General features: G+C 35.1%; 1 protein-coding gene across 1 annotated transcript in view; it reads right to left on the reverse strand.

The window, feature by feature from the left end:
- Window positions 1-3,985: 3,985 nt before the first annotated feature.
- The window catches only part of KLHL1 (kelch like family member 1), a 248,207-nt gene continuing 239,222 nt past the window's right edge, over window positions 3,986-12,970 (reverse strand). The window contains exon 11 of the mRNA XM_068150261.1: window positions 3,986-11,699. Within this exon, the coding sequence (XP_068006362.1) occupies window positions 11,640-11,699 (60 nt within the window). The 3' untranslated portion in view covers window positions 3,986-11,639. The remainder of the gene's footprint in view (window positions 11,700-12,970) is intronic.

The raw sequence follows: 12,970 nt of genomic DNA on the forward strand, positions 1-12,970 counted from the left end.
AATTTGTGGAGATCACTAGGAAAGTAATTACCATTATTAATTTAAGAATCTTGATTTAACTTTGCAATTTGTAGAGTACATCAGCTTTAGGTACTTCTCATCATTTAGTTTTCAAAGTTGCAAGGTGATAAAAGTCCTCTCAAGACAAATGGGAGCCTGGCCAAAATATGGAAAGAAATGGGCTTTTGTGGCATTATGAATAAGGAGATCTGAGACAGGTATAATGTAAGTTTTATATAATTTAGAATTAATGAATCCAGCTTACAGACCTTCTTGTTAGCAGTTACTTCCATAACTTTAATCTTCTACTTAAATATCTTCTTTTAGTTTCTGTCTACAGCTTATTCGTAAGCACTCTTAAGCCTTGCAAACATTTTCTCTTCACTGTTTATCAGTTTTTCTTAATTTCACATTGTAGTCAGGTGTCATAGTTTGTCTCAGTTTCACTATCCTCACTAATGACCCCTTCTACATCAGAAGCTGAATCTTCCTGCCCACCCCTTGCAACTGATCCAGCATGCAGTAATAGTTCATTGAACATGAGTAGTCACGGGAAAAGGCATGGTTACAATCATAATACATAGAAAATATTTTTGATAGGGAAATTATGTAATGTGTTGTGCAGTGTGGGTTCTTGACTTCTGGGCAGTATGAGATAAAAAAAAAAAAAAAAAAAAAAAAAAAAAAAAAAAAAAAAGAGCCTTTGTGATGGTATAATTAATGATTAGCCTGGAGAAGTGGAGGCTTGAGGGACACCATACTGCTGTCTACAGCTACCTGAAGGGAGGTTGTAGCCAGGAGGGGGTTGGTCTCTTCTCCCAGGCAATCAGCACCAGAACCAGAGGACACAGCCTCAAACTGCACCAGGAGAAGTTTAGGCTCGAGGTGAGGAGAAAGTTCTGGATGTGAGGAGAAAGTTCTGGACATGAGGAGGAAGTTCTTTACCATGAGAGTGGTGAAGCCCTGGAATGGGTTGTCCAGGGAGGTGGTTGAGGTCCCGTCGCTGGAGGTGTTTAAGCTTGATGAGGTTCTGGCCAGCCTGATCAAATGTGGTGTGTCCCTGCCCATGGCAGGGGGGTTGGAACTAGATGATCCTTGTGGTCCCTTCCAACCCTGACTGATACTATAATACTATGAAAGTTCTTCTTCTTGTTAGCCACTGGAATGTGCTGCCCAGGGAGGTGGTGGAGTCACCATCCCTGGAGGTGTCCAAGAGGAGATTTGACATGGCATTTGGTGCCATGTTTTAGCAGTTTTGAGGTCTTGGGTGACAAGTTGGGCTTGATGATCTTTGAGGTCTTTTCCAACCTTATTGATTCTATTGATTATTTTAATTTTTGGGGTGTCAAGACTAGTAACAATTCATCTTCATCCAAATAAATGTTGTATCTGAATACTTATATTGGGACAAATGGAAAGGCTTTTAAACAGTAGATATCTGTAATATGCCCATTTCCTATACAACATAAGCTGGACCTCTTATGAAATTTAGATACACAAACAAAAGGAAGTTGAAGAAGTACTGAGGCTGAGGAAGAAAACTATGTACTTCCACCAAATGCAACATGAAGGGCGCATTGCAACTCACCATGAAAGGAAACAGTAAAAGAATTTAGCTTCCTGGAGGATAAGTAGAATGTAACAATAATAAGAAAATTGGGAAAAAGGGGGGAAATGGAAATCAGCATAACTTATTAGAAAAAATAAAAAGATCATATAAATTGGAAAGAAAGCTGTGAGAGTGAGATGAAACATGGATAAAGGAAAGAAGAAAAAGATACATAAAAGAGTAAGTAGTAAGACGGCATAAATGTAGTTTCTTTCCAGCTCTTACATTTCCATGCAAGGATTTAAGACTGTATCTTGAATACAGAATACAGAACTAATCAGACCTCTGCGATTATTGAGTCCAACCTATCATGCAACACCATCTAATCAACTAAACCATGGCACTAAGTGCCTCATCTACTCTCTTTTTAAACACTTCCAGTGATGGTGACTCCACAACCTCCCTGGGCAGCCCATTCCAATGGGCAATCACTCTTTCTGTAAAGAATTCCCTCCTAACGTCCATCCCAAACCTCCTCTGGCACAGTTTGAGACTATGTCCTCTTGTTGTGGTGCTGGTTGCCTGGGAGAAGAGACCAACCCCCACCTGGCTACAACCTCCCTTCAGGAAGTTATACATGGCAATAAGGTCTCCCCTGAGTCTTCCGGTCTCCAGACTAGACAACCCCAGCTCCCTCAGCCTCACCTCATAGGGCTTGTGCTCCAAACCCCTCATCAGCTTTGTTGCCCTTCTCTGGACACATTCCAGCAACTCAATATCTTTCTCAAACTGCAAAGTATTAAATAATTGTGATGGTTTAAGGCAGACCCCCTCCCCACCATGGGCAGAAATAACAACTCATTCAAACGGATTGCAAAAGTGATTGAAAGTTTAAATAGAAAGCAGTGAATGTTTACAGAAAGCCAGAAATGCAGTGACAAAGAAAGATCCCAAAACAGACCCAGGAACATCCCATCCCCACCTGAGGGTACACCCAAGACCTTCAGGGCTCCTTCTTCCCCCCCCCCCCCGCTAAGCTAGTCTCAGCTGGCCAGATATGAGACTGCCCATTATCCCCTGGCTGGGAGGCATCTCCCCCAGTTACTGGGTGACGGAGGAGGAAGAAAGAGGAAGTGCTAGACTCCGCACTGGATTTTATAGCAGTGCAAAGAATTATGGTAAGAAATACCTAGTTTCCTGTGTCTGCTCACTGGACTGGACCTCTAGACACAGGAAGCACCTGACGTAGCAGAGGGCACCCAGCCCAAACTGCAACAATAATTTAATATGTCTGTTTAAGTAATGAAACCTCTCTTCCTATAACAGAATGATTTTTGATTCTGAGACCTTTGGTATATGATCCTACTTATGATTAGTGATTAGAGATCAAAATTAATCTCATTACTTTTGGAAGTTATGGTAGCATGCCAGAACATTTCGACCCTGTAGTTTATTAACAGATCCAAAACTACATAAATTAACAGGATGTAGAATGTAGACTATGGCCACTTTTTACAGCCTCCTTTTAATTAATATTTTTTCTAAATAATTGTCTATTCTTGACTGTATATTACTCAAGAGAAATATTGGAACAATAAGAATAGCGATTTCTATGGCGAAGGTTCATTGCAACAAAAGTTAAACTTGGCTGAACACAAAGAGGCTTTCTTGCGTAAATATTCTCTAACATCTTTTATGAAACACCAAATTGACACTTCAGCTCTCATCCAAAACAAATTAAGATAAATGTTAAAAATAAGCATGTTCTCAGCAAAATGTATGCATTTAAACTGTCCACCTTAGAAAGTCTGATATCGATTATTCAAAATTCATGCTTATCGATGCAGTCATGTCTAAAGTATTTGTCTCTCTAAGGAGTTTCAAATCACTTAATGCAAATTCTGGTATATGCATTCTTTATGCTTCAGGAGTCTCTATTCATATTTGACTTTGGCAGAACTTTTAACCTTTCTGTCATGCATCCCTCTCATATGCATCAACTTATCTTAGTATATCTTCTCATAAATCATGTGTTTAAATATATAGGATGATCTATGTTTCAGGGTGGATGGGGTGGGGAGAGTGATTTATAAGAACATGGAATACATGGTTCTCACAGATTATACAAGAAAATTGGGGAAATTAGTGGATTGAATCTTGGTCAGTTTTGAAATGTCCACTGTCCACCCATACAGCAGAGAGTGTAACTGGATCTCAGTGTAGGATGAGGTCAGAATAAAACTGGAATGTACAGGTGGACCTAAGAAATAGAAAGTAGTCCTAGATACTATAACAGATTTCTTTATATCCAATTTAACATTTTAGATGCTAGACTGTTCCAACTGTGTGTGATTCAAGCCAGCTGTTTTGCTGAACAGGTGTATTTTTTGCCACTGAGAATTTATTTTCTTATTGATCATCATATTAAACAGCAGACTCACAGATATGTCTCATTGTAGTTATCTCTTGAACGATGTAGCTCTGCATATAGAGTATTTTTTCCTTTTTGTGGGAAAGATAAGATTTTTGCCCTTTGAATTTACATATAAGAAAACAGGCATGGGCAAGTTAAAACCACACATGCTACAATCCCTCATTAGCACCACTTAAACGAATCACCTCTGCAACACATAAAAACAGGCATATTTATTTTTGCACAGTGACATTTTCAGGATTCAATTTCCTTAAAAACAAGTCATGTAAAACAAAGCCAGGTTACAAGTTTAACATTGTGTTCTCTGTCTTCGCTTGCACTTTGTACATACATATTCAAGATATAAGGGAACAATGGTGAAAGCATAACATTCAGTAAACTGCTCTGCAAATATTGCAAGTCTTAGGACAGCTTTATTGAATGTATTTACAATCATATTTGTACATTTTCATAACATATTTGTTGTCTTCTATTCCAAGCTATTGTACACTTAGTAGTTCCTTACCATACTACATACATTCATACCTCAATATTCCAACATATTCCTTGAATACTAATTTCATTTTCAACTAAAACTTCAAAACTTCTGACTGGACCAGTTTGACGCAAAAGTTGTATAATACATCTGCAAATAAGTTGCACTTTCATATGACATCACTGAAAAGTTGATATTTATGACATACTGGTAACCACATAATTCCTACTCGGCCCTTGGCTTCCAGTCTCTCACACAGAGCAGGCAGCCATAATTTGAGCTCATGTTCTTTTGGCAGACAAAGTGAAGGCAGAAATTTTTTAGTTAAAGAGGAAGTCAACCAGTAGCACAAATCCACTGGCATTATACACTGATTTGTCCACTCTACAAAAATTGGTACTCCATTCTGTGCATAATAGTCACTTCTGTGCCATTTTAGTTACAACTCTTCCTCTAATTCTAATTTTACTATTAAATTTACGACTATAAATTTGTAAACAAACACTGGAAATAAAAAGTACATAGATCTTGTCTGTTTATTGTTTGGTTGGTCGTTTTGTTTTTACAATTGCTATTTAGGAGGGCAGAAGGGAGAGACGGCAGTCATGAATGTAAAGTTCATGGAAGACCTTGGTTTAATTTTGTTTACATTTTCTTTCATATTACTCTAAATCAGTTCCCTCAGGTCAGCTAAACATAACCAATGACATCTCTTCTCCCACAGAAAACATGTTTTTAAAGGAGGATGTGTTGTGCAATCTCATTCCAGCAGAATCCTGCCATGTATTTTTCTGCAGTGCTCCACATACATAAACATGTTAAATAAACCTCTCTAATAAAATATAGACAAGTGTCTTTTTTCTTTCTTTCTTTTTTTTTTTTTAAGGGAATAAAAATTCAACATCTGACTTTAAAGAACAAATGAAAATATCTACGATTTTAAGGAGTCCTAAACATTCCCAATTTACAGTTAAAGGAACAACAAATCCATTGGTCAAAACTTCACAAAGAAAAAATTTGAATTCACATATGAACAACAAAGTAACTTGCCTACAATAGCTGCACAAAGGATCTGTCATTTCAAAAGTTGCTTTTAATAACAACAAAAAATATCTTACATTAAAACAAGTTGGTAAAAGATATGTTGTATGGTGCAAAGCAAATGGTAACATGGATATATCTATAAGAAAGTCAAGCAGATTTGCAATTTCAGGCAGATTTTTTTTCTTGGGATTTCTACTAATTTGGATGATTATATCTGTGTTAGTCACATTGGCACATTTGCAAAACAAACAGGAAAATTATGCAACTCAAGTGATGTGGAGCCAACTAAACTGAATATTCATCTACTGACTTGAAATATTTTGCCTTTGGAACAATATTTCTTCCTGCAAACCTTTATTGGGAATGGCCTCTACATTATAAATAGTGTGCTATGTATACTAGACTTTAAAACAGCCTAGTCATCTAAATGAAGAAGACTGAACATGAACCTGGCTCAGAGATCTAATTCTGAAGAGTACTGGACTTCTGCAAGAGTGTATTTTTGATTTTTATTTTTTAATTTTACTTGAATGTATTTTTTTAAGCATCTGGTCATGCTAAATCTAGGTTGGGAAAATCCAGGCTGACAGAAGAGTAAATTTCTTATACTACAGGTTTGTTGGTTTTCCAAACCTTCAGAGTGTGACAGATTTGGTATTGTTTAGTCTGTAGAAGTGAAGGCCTCATGAAGTCCTTATGTCTGCTCAGTACTTAAAGGGGGGGCTACAAGAGAGATGGGAACAATATTTTTAGCAGGACATGTAGCAACAGGACAAAGGATAATGGCTAAATTTAGACTGAATATAAGGAAGAATTTTATTTATTACAGGGAGGATAGTGAAACACTAGCCCAGATTGTCCAGAGAGGTGGTAGATGCCCCATCCCTGGCAATATTCATGGTCAGGTTGGACGGGGCTCTGAGAAACCAGATCTAGTTAAAGATGTTCCTGCTCACTGCAGAGGTGATCAGGTTAGATGGCCATTAAAAGTCCCTTCTAACTAGAAGCATTTTATGATTTTATGATACTAGGATGTGGCAGATCCATGGATCCCCAAGGGGAAGCTGTAGATAGCAGTGATCACAAAGTGTATTTTTTCCTTGCCATGGCATTTCTTACCTCTCCTAGCAATTTTCTTCATGGTTTAATTTCCAGCAGTTGCAGTCCTGCACATGAAAATCAAAGTTTTGCTGATTTAAGGATTTTGAAGAGTCTTTCTGCCCCTAAGTGTACCTAATCCCCATGTACTATGAAGCAGAACTGTAATGAGGGAATTTGCAATGAAATGTAAGGTTATGCCAATTTGAGCAGCTTTACACCAGATTTGGAATAAGGCTGAGGAATAATTATTATGCTGAATATTTTATACATTCTCATTTAAGTTAGAATAGAACCATATTGCAAGGATATTCTATTTTTAAAGAGAAATATTTCTGGAGTTACTTTTACATATTGAAATTCTGAGCTGGCAGCAAGTCTGTATTACCAAGTATACGCATCTGCTTGGTACAGGAGATGCAAAAATGTCCAAGAACTTGACATTCTCAGATTTGAACGTATGTAGTTAGTTACTGACTATACTGATGCTGTCTATCTATACTGAGATTTTTACATTTCAATAAATAACAGTTTTTCTTCTTTTACAGTGACCCTACAAAATCAAGTCCCTATTTTACAAGAAATAACACCAAAAAATAGTGCTTTCAAATGGTATTTCAATTTATGAGCCAGTAGATTGGTTACAAAATTATATCCCTAAAATCAGATTGTTTCTGTTGGGAATGAAATATAGTGCTCTTGGGGAATGTCTTCTTGCAAGCAACAAAAATGTGTTTCCCTAACATTCTTCTTAGATTTCTGAGATATTTGTTGTTATTTTACAATTTTATCCTTCACACAGTATTTTCTATTCTAATATTTTAATGAATATTATATTCAATTACAAGGGCTGCTATATTCGTAAGAAAGCTAATTTTGTATGAAACATCTAGCAAGGTTGAAAACATGCTCTACAATCCATGAGGGATCTTGATTTATGGTTTGTACATATTACACACAAGCTTCAAATATGAGTTCTAAGTAATGTGTTTGATTTTTTTATTCACTTAACTGGAAATCTCTTCTGGATTAGAAAACAAACCTGGAAACAATGAAGATACATTCACAAACACGAACACATAGACATCTGGATGCCTGTACTGGGATTATGATAAATTTTGCATGACTAAATGCACAGGGTTTTTTTGTTGTTTTCTGTTGTTTTTTTCCCCTTTTTTTTTTAAAGTAGGAGTAATCTGAAATAAATGTAAGAGCTCTATTAAGAATGTTTACATTGTTAGAAAGAAGAAATTTCAAAGAACTTTAACTCTGGAAAACAAAAATAAACCTTTTTTTCTTATGTCATGCACATCCACGTTGTAGAAAGCATAGTAAGGCATTGCTGCTTTCATCAGAAACATTATTGAGGGAAAATGTGACTCATGGTAGAAATTCAATATAAACAGAAACTGTGAGTGAGGTAGGAAGAAAAGCGAGAAAGAAGTATTTTACAAAGAGAAAATGTGCAGCTGGCTTGTAAACACACGAAACTAAACACAGGTCTATGTGGGGGAAATGCTAAAGGCAAAAAAAAAAGTGCTTCATGCTCTGTTCCAGGCTAGGTAAATTTGAACTAGGTAAATGGTTTTGTACCATCTAATTACACACAGGTGCCCAGTCAAATATCTAAGTTTCAGTCAAATATCTAACTTTTCCATGAAATTATAGATTTACTCATGTAATTTACCACTGTAATTTCCTAAGTTACAAGAGCTTTTTTTTTTTAAGCCTTTGTAGAAAATGACATTCTATTTATTCCTTGTGAAATAACTAATGTAACAGTCACAGATAACAGAATATGTTTTGTTATGCCTAGTGCACTGTGAGCCCATTAATAAGAAAAGACTTTTGAAGTGTGAATTCTATTGTGGAAACCCTGCATTTCATTCATAATCACAATGGACAGGTTGTTCATGGACTTCGAGGTCTGAGCCACTAAAACCTGTATTACTTCAAAGCCACTTGTGAGTTATTTAAGTAATTGAAAAGTGTGTAAGTATGTAATTTATTTGGGACTTCTGAACATATAAAATAATCTGTATAATATATAAAGGCTTCTAGGTACATTTTAATATGAGCATTTTTAAAATAGTGGTCATGGTTGCTGTTTTGTGTAGAAGAGAATGATACTGCAGGAAATGATCCTTCATCCGCACTAAAATAGTTCCCTTAAATCAATCTTTTCAATACAAATTGTCAGGCACAAGAATGACCACTTACTGTCAGTACTGTATTTTCTGTCCTCATATAAAATTTGTACAGTCATCCATTTAAAAATAGCTTTTCTTGCACTCACGCCCTTGACTTTCCTCCTATCTCAAAAGCAACAGCAGCAAGAAATAGCAGCAGAACAGAGAAATACAAGGCTTCACAGTAGGCCCCAAGGATCTTAATTTTAATTAACCTAGAGGATCTTAATTTTAATTATTTTAACTTACATTTGATTAATACAAATCTGTTCATATACAAGAATGGCAACAACAGGGAAAAAACAGAAAAAATAAATAAAACATCCATGAATAAATAGAGATAATGTAAAATAAAGATTGGTTGAGACTGTGAACGAAAAGACATGCTATGATGAATAAAAATCAGTGAAAATGCAAATTTTTCAGAACATACTTAGAGTATTAAACTACAAAATTTACAAGCAGCATTTTGAAGAATTTAGTTATTGACTTAATTTAAATTAATACCTATTGCAGATCTGATGTCATTGTGAGAGAAAAGGTACCATGCCAGATTAACAGTGGTGAGATAATCTGACTTTTGAAAATACAGTTCCTTTTCTGCTTGTGTAATATTGCTCAGCACAACTCAGTCTATTACAAGAAACTTTAACTCTTATAGATAAAGAAAGATTCCTAATGAATCACAAAAATCAGTAAGGTTATATACCATCTTGATTTGAATCCATCCTGAAATCAAAAGTAAAACTATTCTTGTTTGTAAAAATAAATATAATGGCAAGAAAACCTTAAAAATAAATAAATAAATAACCACTAAATTATCCTGAGAAGAAACTCCAAAACACAATGATGCAGGTGTATAAAAACAAATTGGAAACCCAAATATGGCTTTTATTGTGGCTAGATTTTATGTAACTTATATGAAACAAACTTATAATTTTATCATTCCATCGTAAAATAAGTGAAAAAGTGTGGACAATTTCACATGAAAATAATGTTTCATTTTTGAGAAATAAAAGGCCAGTTGAAAATGGAAAAGGAAATTGAGAATAAAAAAAAAAATAAAATTAAGGATAAATTGTGTATAAGAATGACTGAGGCACAGGAAAAAAATCCGCCATGGATTGCTCTTTATGTAAATAATCCTTTTTTTAAGGTCAATATGTAAGTGATCATATTTCTATTGTATATGTATATGTATATTGTATATGTATATTTCTAAATTCATTAGGTATCCATGTAGAACTGAATGCTAATGTCTATATTTGATTTTAGGTGTAATTCCAGAAACTTCTTGGTTTGGTCTCAGAAGCTTATGTGTATGTGAATCAAAACTTGTAGAGAGATAACATATTTTTATTCAACAAGTTGTTAGCATTAGAGAAAAATGAAGATGCTTGTCTCTGGAAAACTAATTGCAGTTCAAAAGCTAGTTGAGTAATATAGCTGACTATATTAGTTAATACTGAAGATTTTGCAGATGATTTCTAATTAGGACAGAGAAGCATTTAAAATATTTAAAGTTGTATACTGAGGTTAGAAAACAAAGATCTCCACATGTGCTAATGATGTTAGAAGGAAAGACAAGGAAACATCACAAGTAGGAGACTGTATGCATTTTTTCACCTCAAATGATTTCAAATGTTTCCACTAGGAAAATTCCTCTAACTACAGACAGAATTCCTTCCCAAAATTGCTAGTGACACAGGACTGTGAAGTTTTTACTTTTGAACCATAAAATATTTCCTAAAGGATCATCAAGGCTTTAAAGAAAAAGTAAAGTCCTGTTTTTAGAGCCTATGCCTCCCTTAACAGCAGAATTTCATATTCCATTAGTGACCTTAGGATTCTAGCTGATTCAGATAGATAGAAAACATCAATGTCAAATCTCCTGCCAAGGCAAAAGCTCAAAGTATCATCACTGCCAAAAATTATCAACCCTAAAGAGAAGCAGAGATGACACTAGTATATTTGCCATATGAACTTTATTAAATCAAATGGTCTAATTTTCCTCATTTCACTTGCATTTACTCTAAATTCCCCTCTTGCAGTTATTCTCAGTCATAAGTGGAAAGTCATAAATTGGCAGCTATAATCAGGCTGATTTGTTTATGTACGAACAACAGAAATAAATAAAATGCAATATTTCTATCGCTTTTAAAATGTTAAAAGAGGCTCTTTAAACTGTTTTGGTCATGGTTCATTTCTTATATGATGTAGTGAAGGAACAGTACCAATTTTCAAGCTTTTCATGAGCTGAGGCTTACTTTTCGGTTTGTTCTGCTTCCTACTGTAGAGCAATGGCTCAGTCATTATGAATAAAACTTGAATATCCAGACTTTTCTACCTTTGCCCTCCAGTAAGAACCAAGCTGCCTGTTTAAACATGATGACAATAATCCATTTGAAAACAAGACTTGAACAGAAAGAATTCATATTACTATTGATTTTTCCCTTTTGAAATACACACTTTAAAGGACATCAAAGGTACTTCTGCAGTCAAAACTCCTGTGGCCATGAAATCTGTTCTTGTATTCCCTCCTGCTCCTTCTGTAGAGTTGTCCCTTGATTACCCAGTCCTCCTGGACACATTCCTGAAAACAGCCCCTGAACTTAATATTCCTCATTCCTGTATTTGTGCCTGCAGCAGCCTGATTCTTTTCCTTCTTCACTGACTGTGAACAGTTTTCATGATTTTATAGGGCAAAACCAATCTTTCTCACTTCCAAACTTCTTCAAGTTTGTGATCAACACAGTATTCACTGTGTAAATCATGAAGGTATCATTCTCGTTGTCTGATAGAAAAATAATCATTTCACAGTCAGTAAAATCCTCAGCAATGATGGCAAAGTCACGGTTGTTTTATGACCACAACGCAGGCACCAGCTCTTCCGATATTTAGGGAAGCCATCTGAAAAAAAACAACAAACAACAAACACCACCAAAACCAAGTTAACTGAACAGGAACAAGCTATGCAGGAGATTTCCAAAGTGCTGTGTGAACATTATTCTAAAATGGCCAAAATTAAATGGTCAAAACTAACATAAACTTCTAAAAATAAGAAACCACCAAAACCCCACAATATCTCACTACTGTAGTTTTAAAGTCACATCTAACAACTTACACTTGAAAGTGTGAGAACAGAAGAAAAAACCCCACAGCAAAACAAAAGCTGTTATCAATTTTTTTGAACTGCTGATATGCAATGAGTTTCTATAATCTGTAGATTGTAGCTGATGCTTCCATTTTAGTCCCTGAGGTCAAGACTACCAATACCAAACTTGCATGGTTCCAGCATTCCTGAACAGGTTCAAATACCCTTTAGAATAAGTTTAGCAGCTTTGGACACTATTGAAGACGTCACAAGGATAAATAACTTTAGGAGACAACCTTGCTGAAACTAGAGTAGAGTAAATTTATATGTGCAAAAATGATAGTAATGAAAGTACACTGCAATTAATAGTACTGTATGTACCAAAGCAGAAGTGTTACATGTTTCCTATCTGTCCAAATGTTGTTATTCATAAGGTTTTTTATGTGGAGTGTTGGATTTGGGGAAAAGACTATCCAAACAGATCTTGTGTTTCTTACCAAACGTCATAAGAATGCTTTCTTGTCATTTAATTAACAGTAGATAAGAAACGGTGGGTTTCTGCAATAACTTTACATCATGTATGTCCATCTTTAAGCTTGACAACAGAAGTCTACCTTCACAATCATAAAAAGAAATTTATTTTTCTAAAATTATAATACATCAGGCTTATTTGAAATTACTATTTTAGAATAAGATCATGCTTTCAAAGCATGCACTTTTCTTCACTAAGTTTAAAGGGAATTTAGGGTGATTAATTCAGCTATAAATATTTACACTGGTGGAACAAATTTCTTTCCCAGAAAGTTTTAAAACAGAATTCATAGCAGAAATTGTTGAAATAATCCTTTGTTTCTTTGTAAGTCTTTGCTATGAATCCAAATCTTTCCAAGCACTACACTGACATAATAAAACACATTCCTTTTAAAACCAAATAATGAGTTGCCAGCTTCTTGCACTATACCACAATTTGTGTTATACATATTAATTCTTACATGGTTCAACATTAGGAACGTACATATAATTAAACATTTCAAAATATCCATCAAAAAGAAGAAAATGGAATTGATCAATGAATTGAAGACTTAGC

The sequence above is a fragment of the Melanerpes formicivorus genome, unplaced genomic scaffold (genome assembly GCF_026170545.1).
Source record: "Melanerpes formicivorus ecotype bairdi unplaced genomic scaffold, bMelFor1.0.p_v2 SCAF_1, whole genome shotgun sequence".
Taxonomy (NCBI): domain Eukaryota; kingdom Metazoa; phylum Chordata; class Aves; order Piciformes; family Picidae; genus Melanerpes; species Melanerpes formicivorus.